The sequence below is a fragment of the Urocampus carinirostris genome, chromosome 2 (assembly GCF_059441175.1).
Source record: "Urocampus carinirostris isolate Australia breed hairy pipefish chromosome 2, RoL_Ucar_1.0, whole genome shotgun sequence".
Classification (NCBI taxonomy): Eukaryota; Metazoa; Chordata; class Actinopteri; order Syngnathiformes; family Syngnathidae; genus Urocampus; species Urocampus carinirostris.
This window is the reverse complement of record NC_142350.1, coordinates 46,439,244-46,455,807: the sequence shown is the minus strand read 5'-3', so window position 1 is coordinate 46,455,807 and position 16,564 is coordinate 46,439,244. Positions and strand designations below refer to the sequence as shown.

The 16,564-nt window shown below is 42.8% G+C and overlaps 1 protein-coding gene across 2 annotated transcripts; it reads left to right on the top strand.

The window, feature by feature from the left end:
• Positions 1-391: 391 nt before the first annotated feature.
• Positions 392-15,715, top strand: znf526 (zinc finger protein 526). 2 transcript variants are annotated; one of them, XM_088326768.1, is made up of 8 exons: positions 392-606; positions 1,940-2,250; positions 3,612-3,763; positions 3,836-3,931; positions 6,916-7,532; positions 8,718-8,862; positions 11,314-12,597; positions 15,259-15,715. In XM_088326768.1, the coding sequence occupies exons 2-8, from the start codon at positions 1,974-1,976 to the stop codon at positions 15,406-15,408; spliced, it is 2,721 nt and encodes a 906-aa protein (XP_088182894.1). In that variant the 5' UTR covers positions 392-606; positions 1,940-1,973; the 3' UTR covers positions 15,409-15,715. The 2 variants fall into 2 exon arrangements, with proteins under 2 accessions (XP_088182894.1, XP_088182893.1); XM_088326767.1 differs by having other exon boundaries at positions 1,959-2,250; positions 15,259-15,713.
• The last annotated feature ends 849 nt before the right edge of the window (positions 15,716-16,564 follow it).

The following is a 16,564-nucleotide window of genomic DNA, read 5'->3' as shown; positions in this document are numbered from 1 at the left end:
GTTAATTGGCCGGTCCAAATTGTTCCTAGGTGTAAGCGAGTAAGCGAGCAAGCGATTTGGCTGTCACTGTGTGCCCTGCGATTAGTTGGCAAGCAGTTCAGGATTCCCACTGCCTGGATGTAGTTGGGATGGGCTCCAGCGCTCCCGTGACCCTACTGAGGATAAGCGGTGCAGATGGATGGATGAATATACATAAGTGAGTCAAATGCTGAGTTTAACAACAATTATTCATAAATGACTATTAATTGAGAAATTGGACACAAGTGTGACTGAATACACAAAACGTATTTTTAAATGAAATAACTCAAATCAGCATTACTCAACGATTCTGGAAAAAAAACCTACAAAAAAAGCCCAAAAACTACACTTTGTGATTGACGGCGACAGCACCCAATAGCTGTGATGAGACTCAGAGCACTTCCCCAACATTGGGCGGGGCTTGACTGAACAGCAATGGAGGAAAACAGCATGCTTACATCTCTCTGAACGCCATAAAATACAAATTTCAGGCTGGAATCGTCACTTTTAGGATCGGACGGTGTCAGGGGAGCCTGCAGAACAAATACGGATTTCTATGAACGGCTTCGCCCGACGATCGTGAACGAGGTAACTCATGAAAAAAAGAAGGCCCCTCTCACGCCTCGTAGCCACAGAGCTACGGCGAAAAGTAGCTAGCGCCGCCTGACGGACCGCCCGGCGAACCGGGAAAGCGCCGAGGAGAACGGATAAAAAAAATATATGGTCCTCGTTTGCCGAGGGAGCGCCTCCAACCGCCCTCCACGCGCCATCACACATTTAACATAATCTATAAACGATAATGACGACAAAATGGCGACGGTTGCTTGGCGGGAAGCTAACAGCAGTGGCCGGCTTTTATGCTAATTGCTCAATCATGTCTTCTCTTTCGTCTATTTGTATTAATTTGTATTTAGGGAATTCACTACAAGTTATGAAGTCTTAAACAATGGGCAGAACAATAACATGAGTTGTGTTTGTCCTTGTTTTAATTATCAAAATTAATATGGAGCCAGTCAAATATATTAATTCTCGGCTACTCTTCACAGAGGATAAAGAATATAATACTCTTTAAATATCGCCTCTGCATTTCAAATCAGCTATGTTGTTGCTGTGTCTCTTATGCACATCATTCAGCAATGACAGGGGTGTCCAAACTACAACTAGGGGTGCCAGCTGTGGCCTGAAGACTGTTTTCTTTCCCCCTGCTGCTTTATTCTCCAGCCAGTCATGTTGGATCAACAGCTGAAGGCTGAGGCTTGCCTCTAGCCACTATTGTTGGCCTCTACGTGTAAATAAAGCATGCTTTGTCCTACAGTTTGACCTTTTCTCCAAATGTTTCCTTTTCTAGCCACTCATGTTTGCCACCTGGCTGCAAGATATGTCTCGCCGCTATTGGTTGTTAGCTGCTCCTGTGTTGTCCTTTAGTGACGTGTTTGGCCCTCACTTGCCCTTACTTCTACGGAAGCCCAATTGGCCATTATGCAAAGGTAGCTAATCCCAGTAGTGCTCTTAGCACTTTACACTGATTTAATGCACATGGTTGTGCCCTGTAAGTGATTGGTGCCAAGCACTGTCATTCAGTCAACTTTGATTTTTTTTTTTTCCCCACACTGTTTCCTTCTCTGGCCACTCATGTAAGCCACTTGGCTGCAAGCTGTCTTGCCGCTATTATTAATGTTAGCTGCTGCTGTTTTGTACTTATAGCCCCATTGTAATTATTTGAGCAATAGATGGCACTGTATTTTAAAATGCGAATAAAAATCAGTCCCATAGAGCTCAGCGTAGCAGCAATTTGACAGACAAACATGGTGTCTACTTTAGGTAGTCATTTTACTATGTAAAAGAAATAAAAGTTTGGATTATTAAATACTCTCATTTTAAGGCAGAAAACAAATAAAAAGTGTTTTTTCACAGCTAGAAGTCTTTCAACCTCTCCCCAGATCACTCCGACCGACATGACTGAAGCGGAGAGCGTCTACATGGCCATGGAGCAGCCTGAGGAAGCCGACCACCAGTTCATGTGCAGCGAGTGCTTGCAGCTTTTCCAGACCCTCGAGGAGGTCCTGGTTCACCAGGAGATCCACACGGGCGAGGAGGCTGACGTGGGCCAGGCGGGCGGAGGCGAACGGTACCAGTGCCTTGAATGCGGAGCTGACCTGGCCAACACACAGGAGCTGCTGCTGCACCAGGAGATGCACATGCGAATGGCAGGCGTGGAAGAGGAACAACAAGGTCGGGTTTTTTCTGCTTTCTCTGGTAATGGGAAATGTAATTACGTGGTAATACACAAATTAGCATTGGTTGTAAATGTTGTAGTAACACAGGCAGAAAATAAATAAATTAAGGATCATAATCTACATAATCTTGAAAGTGTGTGTTGTTATTCTTGTAGGCTAGTAATTAGTGGTTGCATCCATATTTTCGATATTAGTGTTCTTGTTTGGATTTGATAGATCAATGTTAAAATGGCCACTAAGGAATGTTTCTCTGTGGTGGTTTTTAGAGATTAGGGTTCTAATAAACTCTGTCAATCAAAAAATGAGTGAATGGCGTGGCACCACCTCAAAGGCTGCGAGTATTTTTTTTTTTGTTGGTAACCTGGCTGGTATGCAGCTAGGGAGTTGACTCTGGGTTTATTTTCTAAATTGTCCCTCAATGTTTTATTGAGGAGTTATTTAAAGAGTTATTATTATTAATATGTGTTAATATAAAATGTCTCGTTAAATAATGTCTCGTATATTTTGGGTGTGAATAATTGTCTCATCTCATCTCATTCGCCGTACCGCTTCTCCTCATTAGGGTCGCGGGTGGCTAATTGTGCTTTTTTTTATTCGAAAAAAAAATAATTAATATTGTATTTGTTTTTTTTACATGACAATTGTTTTGTTTTACTAGTCAAAGTTTCTGATTGATATTATAACAATATTTAATCACTTAACCGCCTAAACACGTTAAAAAAAACATGAAATACTTAATGGTATTTGTCATCGCTGTCATGTTTAAAATATATCTCCAAAATATATACATATATATATATATATATATATATATATATATCAAGAGAATTAAAAATGTTAACCCAAAAAGGAATTTCATCATGTTTTACATGAAAGTATGATACATTTAATATGTATAGATTTAGAAAACAATTATCTTAACACATGAAAGGTCCCTGGTTCGAAACCGGGCTGAAAAATGTGTTGGGTTGAAGAGGGATGGGCTCCACCAGGCTGCACTTACCCAAGACACACCTCAGTAAATGGTGCCCCTGCGACCCTAGTGGTTTAGGGATACAACCAACCAAATATTACATGAAATCAATTGATTCAAATACGATTTAGTTAAAGGTGGTCTCCGTAACCTAAAGAATATTCTACTTGCTGACGCCATCTTCTGGCTGAAATCGTCATTGCAGCCTCTGTTAAGCTGCTTGTATGGCGCGTGCACGTACGTGTCAATCTTGTACCCGCTCAAATAAACTCTTGTTTTTTCATCTTTTTGGGGGCTTTGGGTTGGCATTTGTATCCTAGGGAGAACATTTTACAGGATCAAATGCAGAATTTTTTTAACTGCCTTGCCTGATTCCCCTTTAGAAATGTGCGAGGTCGCTCCCCAAGACTCTGGCCCCCAAGCGGTCCAGTACCAATGCCTGGACTGCAAAGCTCTGTTCGACTCGCCCGGCACGTGGCTGGAGCACCGCAGGACTCACAACAGCAGCACCACCAGCAACTACGCCGAGATGGCTGTAAGCAAAAAGAAGCGTCCTTTCAAGTGCCCGCTCAAAATGATGGAGGAATTATGTTGTGGTTCTCCACAGGAATACATGATACAGACGGATGGCACCTTGGTTCCTGTCTCCAGCATGCAGAATTTTGTGCTGAGTGAGCAGCAGGCGGGGGAGATTTTGGCACAGGTATGTCTCTTATTGTCCTTGGAGGATCATTGGAGTTTGGTCAGTGTTCAAAACAGATAGCTTGTTTGATAATTCAATCAAGTTTTTTGTTGATTGATGCAAAACATAAAAGTTTAAGTTTAATTTGGATTCTTTCAAAAACAATACGATGAAATTGTACTGAAAAAAAAAAATAGATAAAACAACATAATTACCATAGTTTCCGGACTATAAGTAGCCCCAAGATATATGTCGCACCAGTCAAAAACTTTAACAAGTCTCAATATTAGTCACATTTTTGGGGGAAATTTATTTGACAAATCCTACACCAATAACATACATGTCATCTTGAAAGGCAATTAAAAAAATGTCCCCCATGTGAGGGTAACGTTACGTGTGCTGTCTACGTATTTCTAATCTCCAGCATCGTTTCCATTGTTGTCCTCTTCTTGCTTCTCCCTTTAGCACTGCAAGTATAGCTAAATACATTAAAGTGTGTTGCACACAATATACTGAACTGATTGAAGGTAAATAAATTGAATAACGGAGTTCAGCCAATAGCACATCAGCATTTTTATGATTCAGTGACGCAAACCGTTAAAGGAGCAGCATTTTATGACTTGACCAATAGCAGACAGGCACCTTAGAGACCTAACTCGTCATGTCAAAGTTTGAATTCATAATTTTGAGATGTCGTGTATTGGGTATAATAAACCAAAGGGTAACCATGAAAGGGTTGTCTTTGTATTTCTCGATATCGCAGGCTTTGTTTCCATGGTTGTCATGTTTTTGCTTCTTTTGCATTATGCAAGTTGTTGTTGATGCTGTAGAGTTGGGGAAATGCTGTAAAGAGAGCTTATATTAACTCAATATTTCAAATGTGAAAAGTGGTAAACATTAAGTTACCAAATGAATTGCTGTCAATTAACTCATTCAGTGCATAAATACGTATCTGAAGTATTTTCTCTGAGTGCCAAAACGTAAAAAAAAAAGTTAATTTTATTTTTATTTTTTATATTAAACCATTCTAAATGAGTTGGCACAGTTTATCAATAAGTATTAAGCCTCTGGGAATGATTTCAGTACAATATATCATTTTTCAATGGCAGATGTGGCTATGATCAGATCATTTTCCACACATCGATGAAGTGTTGCTTCCGGCGATTGAGAGTGTGTAGGGATGATATTGCATGCACGTCCTCAGGATTGCAGTCGCCTGAGCGAAATAATCACAGCCAATGATGAGCTTTCAGACTCGGAGATAAGTGAAATTGAGCCCGACTCATCCAGCGACTACTGTCCCTCCGAATCGGATTACCGTAGCAGGCGATCGTCATACTCGGAGCTCCAAGAAAGTCGTGAAGGAGGTTATTTCATTGCTTGCTAACAATCGTTTTCTGAATCGTTACTGCTGTTACCAGTTAATACCAACAGCATGTTTACAAATTGTATATTTCATGATGTATGTAATGTGATTATATATAAGACACTGTACCAGCCTGAAGCAATATCTGCATCGACGATGGAATGATTAATTGGGGCGGGTGCCTGTCCTTGCGCGTCTAGAACCCTCAAAAACCAGTCAAGTACGACATAAAATCATGTCTCCTGTGCGACGCAAAGACAGGATATTGTTTCAATATGCTGCCTAACATGGGGGAATCCAGCACAATCCCAAATTTGTAGTTTTCACTCCTCGACCGCCTTGTGTGGCATGGCTACACCAGTTATAAGGACAACTTTTATAACTCAGTTAGTCTTTGAGCGTCTCCTTGAAAAATGCACCAAAGTGTGCGGGACTCTGAGGAAAGACAGAGGAGAGCCTGAGCCAATAAAAGAGGAAACAAAGTGTACTTTGGGTGATAAAGAAAAGCTTACCTACAATAATGGTAGAGTTCTGGTTGTTGCGCGGCTGGGCAAACACATTGTAAAACTAATAACAACCTGCCACAAAGACACAAGGCATACCTTGGACAGGTGGAAAGAATGACAAAAAACAAAATTCCTTGTTTCCAAGCTAGAGTGTCTCGTGAAACATGCACATGAAAGGTGTTAATAAACTTGACCATGAGAAGGTCACTGGACTGGACAAATACGTTTGTGGTTTACGTGTCCTAAATTAGCATGTTCAATGCCTATGTGCTTTACAAACGGAAACACCCAGGTAAACATCTATCTCTTACAGTTTGTAGTAGGAGTTAAAAAAATAAAACTGGACCAGTGTACCGTACATGTACATTGCCGACCTCGTTCACTGCACATTGATGACTCCCCGAGTAGGCTTGACGGACACGTGCACATGCTTGAATACCTCAAGCCTACAAACAAACAAAAAAGGACCACAAATAAAGTGCCGTGTCTGTCAGTAGCAAAGAAAGGGCGGTGAGACGAACGTGTGGTGCGTCTCTTGTCGCCTGCCCTTGCACAAAGATGAATGCTTTTGCCTTTACCTCACCAAAAGAGACTTCTTGGAGGCTCATTGTGATCACACTCACACATGCATACAGACACAAAGTTCCATGTTGAAAGTTCTTGCAAAGTTCATTTAAAATTAAATATGGCTATGCATCCAATTTCCTCTGTGCTGTTTATGGAAAGCATTGTTTGGATATTGGAGTTATCACAAATGCAAAAAAAAAGTTCCGACGTGAAAGTTCTGCTTGAAATAAATCATTTAACAAAGGCCATTTTTTTTCTCAGACGTTTTCTTGGAAACAAGTATTTTCCAGCAACATAGCAATGTTCAACTGTTGTCTGCTAAACAATGCTCAAAACATACTTTTTATAATGAAAGCTAAGTGTTTAAACTTTCTTGTATGTCCTATGTCTATATAGCTACGGAACTAAATTTTCTGTAGGCCTTCAAAACGGCAAACCTTGGCTGGCGCGGCACTTCCCATTTGACGGAAACGTCTGGAATTGAATGAGTTAATTAGAGGCTCCTTGCAAGTGTGATAAACACGTTTTTTAATAATAAGAATGGCTTTTTCCTGCATCTGTTGCAGGTGTTTGCACAGCAACAGCAAAAAAAGAATGAGCCCACCACCACCAAAGCGGCCTCCAGAGCCTCCCTGCTGCCCCCAGTCACACCTGCCCCGGGCTCGGCCACCATGCATCTCCAAATTCTGACTGCCCAAGCCTTGGCTGATGGCTCCGTTAAGACGGCAGCGCGGCAAAAACGCATCGCCCCGTCGGAGCCCATGCAACCATATGAGTGCTCCGAGTGCTCCCGCCTCTTCCAGTCGTCTGAAGAGTTCCTCCAACACCAGGGGGAGCACTTCCTGGCTCAGGAAAAAGAAGGCTCGGGGGCAGGGCTCTTGGAGGAGGCTGCGGACAAATCGGTTAAACTGCACGGCCACTTTACTGCCGCGGAGCGGAGGGCGTCGCCGGCCGATCCGCTGAAATGCCCGCTTTGCGGCCGCACATTCATCTCAGCAAACCGACTGAAATCGCACCAGCGCGTCCACGAGCAAGGCACGCACGAATGTGCCGAGTGCGGCCGCGTCTTCAAGAAGGAGAGCGCCATGGTGGCCCACATGCGAACGCACCAAGGCGTCAGCAGATTTCTATGTGTGGAGTGCGGGCAAGGCTTCACCACAGAGATGACGCTTCTGGCACACAGGTAAATCTGCTTTCACCCGGGTTCCAACAGGCGTTAAAGGTCATCCTGAGCTGTGGTATGATCAGAAGAACCCGAGCAAGCCAGTCGCCATATTGTTTTGCATACATGTTAATTATTCAGAGGTTACAAGAGTTTTAGGCGAAATGTTTGCGGAGAATTCCTATACAATTTTTATGCGGGTGGAAGCAGTAATGGTTCAAGCAACCAAAAGAGGCTAACTGGCACCCAAAAAAATTATGACATAAGAACTGGCAATTGAGGGCTAACCTTGACTGATCAATGAAAAGCGTCCGCAGCTTCGGCGGAAAAACGCGAGGCTGGTCGACCAAAATACATTGCATTGAGAGGCCAGGCTACCTGGAAACCAAGAACAAAAAGCGTCAACTTCTCCAGTGAGAAACGGGAAGCTGGGGAATAAACAAAGCAAGGAACACTGCGCTAACACCACGCTAGCCAATTATAAGGACGCAGTGAGCAGACATGCTAAACAGGAACCAACAACAAAAAGCGGCAACAGTTACAGGCATTAACGCGAAGCCGTCCGGAAATAAACAAATCGAGGAATGCTGCAAAACCGGTGCTAATGCCAGGCTAGCTGATCAAATGACACGTGACGAGCAGCCAGGGTACCCAGGAACCAACAACAAAAAGAGGCTACGGCAATGAATGCGAAGCCAGCCAGGAATAAACCAAGGGACACAGCAAACACCAGGCTAGCCAGCCAAGCAACACAATGTGGGCAGCCAACGAGCGCCATCCGGGAGCAAACAAAACAGGAAAGTCCTGCAGCCTGACAGTGTTGGGGAGCTAGCCAAACAAAATTATATCAACTGCGTCACACGCGGCAAAAACATAGAATGTAAAGCCACAATGGCCTACTCCCAAGCAGAAATGAGTGGCATGCGTTTCACTACAAGCGTTGTCTGTTTTTGAGCTGGCCTCACATATTGTGTTAATGGGATTCGCTATTTGTAAATCATTGGTTTCCTTCGATGATGTCACAGTGCTACAGCCAACAAGCCAGATGGGTCAACTTTGAGACTAAATTTCTCGAGTGCCCAGCCGCGTGGACTATTTTCAATATATTTGCATAATTGTGGGGATGAACACTTTACGTCCTGTGCCTAATTGAAAAAAATAATCTGTTTGGGAATACCTACAACGGCCCCTAATGTGTTCTTGCAGGAAGTCGCACACGCCCAACCCTTTCCACAAGTGCCAGTTTTGTGACAAGACCTTCACCAACATGACGAAGTACCTATACCACCGGCGGACACATCTCACGTTCAACAACGCCGAGGCCACACCTCCCCTCGCCACAACCAATACGGTAGTCTGCATGTTATTTCTTACGGGTCGCCGAGACAATCAAGAATAAATGTAGTCGTATATGAAAACACTCAGATCTGATTGCAAGTCGGAGGAGGGGAGTGTCCAAACGCGGAAGGGGAAGACAAGGTTGGTTTAGAAAGAATTGATTTTCTCCTATACATAACACAATATGACTTCAGAAATATTACATTGTTTTGATTTTTCTAATTTAATCCATCTGGTCATCCATATTTTGCACCGCTTATACTCACGTGAGTTGTTGGGGCCCTGGAGCCGATTCAACCATCTACAGGCAGTGGACACCCTCAACTGGTTTCCTGCCAGCCGCAGGTCACACACAGACTGACAACAAGCTCACTCATACCTAGGGACTATTTGTAATCACCAATCGACCTGACATGTTTTTGTTATGTGCGAGGAAAACCGAGTGCCTAGAGGAAACACAGGCTCGAGGATGCTTGAAGCTGGATTTGAACCTGGGACCTCAGAACTGTGGGGCCAATCAGCCGCTATGCTGCCCTTCTAAAAAATAATAGAACTAATTTTAAATGTCTATTTTTCACATCTTGCTAAATTCTTCAAAATATTAATAGTACTCATTGAACTTTAAGATGATCCAGTGCTTAACTTTACCGGTGTAAATGGGGTTTATTAATTGAAACACATTTATGAAAGTACTATTTACCAAATAACTTCCATTATGCCATTGGTTGCTCCATCTGCATCATTTGGAATTCAAAGAATTTCCTTTAAAGGTGGGGTTCATTGTTAGATATGTCTTTAAAATTTTAAAATTAAATCTTTTCTCCTAGGTTTAAAGTGGTCAAAGTAAAAAATGACTGTTTAGAATACAGTACAATTGCCAACCCAAAGGCAAAAAAGACGAAGAAAGAAAAGTTTATCGGAGCAGGGTCCATGATAGCCACGTACTTGCACTCGCAATACCAAGTGACAGAGACTGCAATAAGGATTTCAGCCAGAAGACGGCATCAGCAAGTAAAATAATTTGAATTTATGGAAACCACCTTTAAATAAACTCAAATGGATTGATACTTGATACAATGTGGTGTAATAAATTCCATCCAAATTGAGGCAATTCAGGAAATTAGTTCTGATGCTCACCTACAGGAAAAAGGACTAATGTTAATTTGTAGATGTTGACTCGACCGTCATCACTATGAAAGGTTTATTTAGTCCCTCCTGAAAATGTTGAGGCTCTCTGTAAAAACAAGAACAGTATCTTTGGAAAGTGTAACAATTGGAAAAAAAGTATTCAATTATAACGTGTAAAACTTTTTTATAAAAAAGAAAAACCTTGGGTGGGCGTTGTAAATGAGGGCTATGTTGACACGTGTTGTTAGAGCAAGGGTCAGCAACCCATAATGTTAAGCCTTATTGGACTAAAAAAAATGTTTTGTCTAGATCGGCAAAAAAATAAAAGCCTTATTTAGGCATTATATTGAATGCAACACGTCCTGTACGAATCTGTATTAGCTTACTATCAAAATCACTAAGTTGGATGCAGCATATTATGTGGAGAATGATTTACCAAATGACTGCTCTGCTGTAGAAAACTGCCTCAAGTTTATATATTACTATTACTACCACTATTACAACATTTTTCATTGCTTTGATAGGATGAAAGAAATACAATTTTTTTGATGATTGGATACATTTGATTCCTGTGCAATTATCAAACGAGTCAGTACATGGTTAAATTGTAGCAGCATCCTCTTCTCTCTTTGGATACCAAAATCAACGCACCTATCCTTGGGCCTGAGTAATAAAACACAAATAATATCCCTAAGGGTCATTCAAAATATATACTGAAAAAATAAATCATAAATCACTTAATAAACACAGCTACCAAGTGAGTGAAAAAGTGCCTGTGAAAGGATTTTGTCTAAACTCATTCAATGGGACTTTTGTCTTTGAAATTAGGGCTGTAGCGAGAGGTTGAGTTACATTTTAAAGAGGCGGAGCTTGCGCTCTGCTGAGCTCCAACGCATTAGTTTAATCTAGACATTTCACAGCATAGGAAAACCATACAGAAACCATATTAAAACAAAAATATATTTCCTCCCCAATCTTTTTTAATTTGGTTCTGTGGCGCTTTTCCAAATCTTTACATTCTGCAGCATTGAAGAGCCACAGGTTGTTGACCCCTTTGTTAGAGGGAGTGTGACAACCCCTTTTATGCAATGGTATGCCCCAGCAGCAGTGTTGTGATGTCCTGTCACACTTGGAGGTGTTTGATACAATTCATTTTAGCTTATGCGACAGTTCTCTGCCTCATTATTATTATTATTATTATTACAGCTCATACACACAAACAACACTTTCAGATGCTTGTCACTAACAATGCTTCGAGAAAGTGATGTTCTAGAAACTGTTGAACGTCTCTGCAAAAAACAATGATTTGAAATAATTGCAACCTTCTCTTTGTCAGATAAACACCGTGCCACGACGAGCCTCACTCGCGACGCTAGCCATCTTGCAGCGAGCCCGGGAAAAGAACAAGTCCCAGATGATGCCCCCCTTCGCCCATAAGGAGCTAGAACAAATGGAGCAGGACTCTGTGGATCAAAGTGGGATCCAAGGGGATGTGGACCAAGCGCCCCCTAGTGCTGGTGCGGCAGAGCCAGTCGCCTCTGACGCACCAGCATCGACATTGGTGTGCCATTCTTGTCCAAAGACGTTTCCTTCTCAGCCGCAGTTACTGCGGCACCGTCGTGTGGCGCACGGGCCCAAACGCAGCTTCCTGTGCGGGGTCTGCAGAAAAACCTTTAAGAAACAAATCCACGTACGCAACCACATCCGCACGCACACAGGCGAGCGTCCGTTCCAGTGCGCCGATTGCGGAAAAACCTTCTCCTGCCTCTCCAACCTCACCCGTCACAGGCTGATCCACACGGGGCTGCGCCCGTATTGCTGCCAAGTGTGCCAGCGCACCTTTTCGCAGGCGTCAAACCTGCGGCAGCACAGTTTGCTGCACCAGGAAGGCGGCCTCCGCTGTCCCGACTGCCCTGCCGCCTTCCGGTTGCCCACTAAACTGGCGGCGCATCGCTTCACGCACCACCCGGGGTCACCTGCACCCTTCCTCTGCAGCCACTGCCAAGTTGGGTTTCTCACAAGGAGGCAGCTGAGCACCCACCGTTTGGAGCAACATCCCACCGAAAACCAGAGCGACGCTTTGGACTGCGACGTCTGCGGCAAGAAACTCAACTCCTCCGCCAATCTGATGCTTCACAAGCTGAGTCACATCAATCCCGCCAGACGACGCCAAAGCCCCGGCAAATCCCACCCCTGCCCCGTTTGCGGCAAGAATTTCGTATCCCGCTCGGGCGTGGTGCTGCACCAACGGGTCCACACGGGCGAGCGGCCCTTCCCCTGCCAAACGTGCGGCAAGCGCTTCCGGCAAAGCACGCACTTGCGCGAGCACCTGCGCACACACACGGGTGTGAGGCCCTTCCGATGCGAAACGTGCGGCAAAGCTTTTGTGCAGCGCATGCATCTGGTGGAGCACCGACGAACGCACACGGGGGAGCGCCCGCACGCATGTGCCGAATGCGGGAAGGCCTTCAAGAACTTCTCCAACCTCAGGAGCCACAAGAAGACGCACGGTCGACAAAAGAAGGCAGAAAAAGATGCTGAAGTCGGTGTTGCCGCCGAGGTTCTGGAAGTGGAAGGGCAGCCTCACCTTATACAGATCCAATCCTCGACCGTTGAGCAGGTCAGTGTCCGGTTTTGAACTTGGCTGATTTTGAAAGGAAGACAACACGGAATGCATTCCCATTTGAAAATAGAGTAGACCTTAGGATATGAAATCAATCTGTTCTGAGGTGGAGATCTTAAAGTGAAATTGCCGTATAGCGGGGGAATAGAAACCTATGGTAATTGGCCAAAGCCTTCCAAACCTCTGGCACCCAAGATGAAAAAAATCCAATAATATATACTGTATTTGAATGACCATAAGCAGGGATCAGAATTTTCCGCGGATCCGCGGATTTCCGCTGTTTTTGAACCCCAAAGGCATTCCGACTTTTTCACTTTTTCTCTTGCGTAGCAAACAAATTCAAAATCCGACTGTCTCACTCTTTCCTTTATTGCTCTGGCGCACCCTGGCGGCCGTTAGAAAAATTGGCCGCATTGTGGTGGGGGGGGGGCTCCGCCCTGCTTTATTCCTGGACCCTGGCTATTTCAGCTGAAAATGAAAATCTCCATTCTGATCCCTGCATAAGGCGCACGCAAGTCTCGGATTCTCTTAAAATTGTGCCGCGAGGCTGGCGATCACACTGCAGAGCTTAATGTAAAATTATGATTTTTTTTTTTTTTGGGGGGGGGGGGGGGGATCTGAGTTTTTTTGTGAGATAATTCGCATTTCCAACTAAATCCGAATTGAATGCGATCTCTTGTGACTTTTAAGCTTCTCCTAAAAGAAGTGTCTCGCTCGCGTACAAAAGGACACGACATGCAATGCGTCCATTGTTTGCTAAAGTGCTCATGGATGCTAACGCCGTAGCGTATTTAGCAATTTGAAAGTTATTGTGCTACCGGAGGCTAAACAGAGTTGTCCCCCTAAATATGAATCAAATCCAAAACCTTACATTACCTCCATTGCATGCTTTCTGTGTTTTTATCCGCCATGATGTGTTGATTTCAATGCTGGGCAGAAGAACATAGAAATGAAATGAAAATAAAATGATCTGCATTTCTATAGCGCTTTTCAAGTCAAGACTTCCCAAAGCGCTTTACAATGTGCTTCACATTTCCCAATAGCGGCCGTGCAGCCATGTAAGGGGCTAACCTGCTTATTGGGGGTATTAGGAGTACAGTGTCTTACCCAAGGACACTTCGACATGTAACACGGAGGAGCCGGGATTCGAACTGCGATCTCTTGATCCCAAGACGAGCGCTCTACCTCCTGAGCCACTGCCGCTCAGGAGAAACCGAGCAGCTGCCAGAGAAGTGAAGATTATTGAAGTGGAGGAAGCTGAAAACAAGTTTTTATCTATGTGTTTTCCTTTTTAATTAATACTTGAATAAACTACCGTTGTATTTATAATTACGCACACTTGTATGCTTGTCAAGTGTAGAAAGAAACGTTGAACTAAATTGTGTTCAATTGCGAGTGTTGGAAGTGGGTATGGCAAAGTGAAACAAAATAGTATAAAGTACTTCTAATGTGTGATGTGTGCATGAATGAATCAGATAAAATAACTTTATAAATAAAGAGAAAATAAAATTTGATTTACCTTTGGTTAGATGTGACTTGGGCTGGTTAAGTGGAGTAGCGGGTGGTTGCAAGAGGGGGAAATAGTGATGGTGTATTCAAAATAAATTGGATTTCAAACCGTCCACTTGCAAGGATTGTCATGCCCTCGAAACTGAGGTGGGCAACCCAGTTTAGGGGCTGCATGCCCTGTGTGATTTTGGAGTTTCGTCTCCCCAATAAGGAGATTTCATTCTCTTAAGTAATTAACAATGTCCTGACGGCTTGCGAACAAGCTGGTCATTTGTATCACCCGAGTTGAAAAAGAGGGTTCCTGGAGTTGGGCACGTAGGCGTGTTTGACCCAAGAGCACTTTTATTCTTTTTTTAACGTTCCAAAGAATGAAGTGCAATAGCACCTCTACAACACTAGGGGTCCCATGGCAGTGTTTTGTGTATCCTACTTTCGGCCGATAGGTTTCGGACTATCGTTGGTAAGTTGAATTTGTTCGTAAGTTGCTTCCGTGCTATATTTTTGTATGTTTAAGATTTATATACTATAAGTATTTTTAAGGCTTGTAGAAGTAACTTTTATTGTTTTGTACTAAAAAATATATTTTATAAAATATGCTTTACACACACAGTTAAGTGTTACTTACTTTTGGAAGATGCGCTTCAAGAGGTTCTTCTCCGTGGTAAAAAGTGGCCGGAAAAAAGCGTTCCGACCATTTTCTCAACCGCATCCTGCTTTCTTATTCCACTTTTCGTTACAAAAGAAAAGGCTCGCCTCTTTCCACTTTACAGCAACCATATTGATTGGATGCACAAGATATTAAATAATAAAAATGTCAAAGTTCTTAGCGCCCTGGGGATATAGTATAGTATGTTTACAAATTAGGAAGTGGAGGGCGGATTTCGTCTTCGGGTGATCTCTCACAGCGCCACCACACGCCAGTGGCGGCGGAAAGAAGCACTACAGTCATGTCCTGTGCATACGTTACAAAATCAACAGCAATGCCCGGATATTTTTCGACATCCGGAAAAAAATGTTCCTATCTACCGTTTTACATAAGTTCATTAGACGGGGAGCGTCTGTAGAATAAGCATCGAATACGAAGTATAGATTCCGTATGTTAACCAGCAGCCATCTTGCAACCAACGACTCCTTTCTTTGTCCCAATAGCAAGGCAGCAACACCATCATGTGCAACGAGTTCGGGGAAACCATCGCCATCATCGAGAACGGCGAAGGGGGAGCACTGCCCCTGGAGCAAGCCCTCCAGATCTTCCACTCGGCCCTGGAGAACGGACTGGACGGACTGCACATGCTTTGAGTCGCAAAAACTCAATCTTCCGATCGGGACCCCATAAATCATGAAGTGCTTTCTTTTAAAATAAATGAAATAGGGAAGTGTGTAAATTGTGTAGGCAGTGTAAATTATTTTTTTAATAAAAATGAATTTTAGTAAATAAAATGGTGGTCCGAGTCATGGGACACTTTCCATCAGGAAAATAAAAAAACTGCCGTAAAATTCGGACTGGAAGGCGTGACGTTTGTCCCGAGCTTTCGACCCTGCGGCTTATGTAACGATACAGCTAATTTACGCATTGCGCCCAAGCAATTAAGTGTGAGAGTGATGTGTCAAGCTTTCGGGTATTTTGTTTGTGTGTTGAAACTATGAACAGTCGTTCTTTGTAATTATCTCATGTTTCAATGTCGGCAAATGCGGTTTATAGTCAGATGAAGCTTATGTGCAGTGATTTTTTCCTTGAAAAATGTACTACGTGCGGCTTAAAATCAGGTGCGCCTTATAGTCCGAATTTGACGGTATATTTTAAAGGTACATTGTGTTATATTCGACTAAGATGGCACTGTATTGTCTAATGTATATCTAAAACACTGCAAGGTGCACAGCGTAGCAGCAAGATCCCAGACAAACATGGCAGCGCCTTCCAGACAGGGATACCAGTATGTAAAAATATACAAATTTCTCAACCAATGAATTAAAAAAAAAAACTTTGGTATAATAGTTCATGTACTTTTCGCTAATATTGCTTTTTTTAAAATTGAGTGAGTTTTTTGTACCACTAGAAGGCACTGTTCATTTTGAAAGTTTTTCAAGCCGAATTTGATCTTGGTTTCTTGAAAAGTAATACCAATTAGAATGAGCTTGGATTGTCTATAGGTATGCAATGTCTTTTTTCATTCTTTACGAAAAGAAAAGGTTTAAAACACTTTACCAGATAAATAAGAGTAAAAATTGGTTTGGGTGGAACCATTTTTTACTCAGGTATTTTTTTTATCTTACTAAGTTTTTAAAATATTTTAAAACAACAATACCAATAAAATAAGCAACAATTGTGGGTATTTTTTTTAAAAATTTTAATTCGTTATTTTACTGAAAAATATTTAAATGAACAAAAATTGCCCTCAAGTGGGACGAAAATCTTTGATACATAATTTTTTCGTTACTTTACTAAACGTTTTTA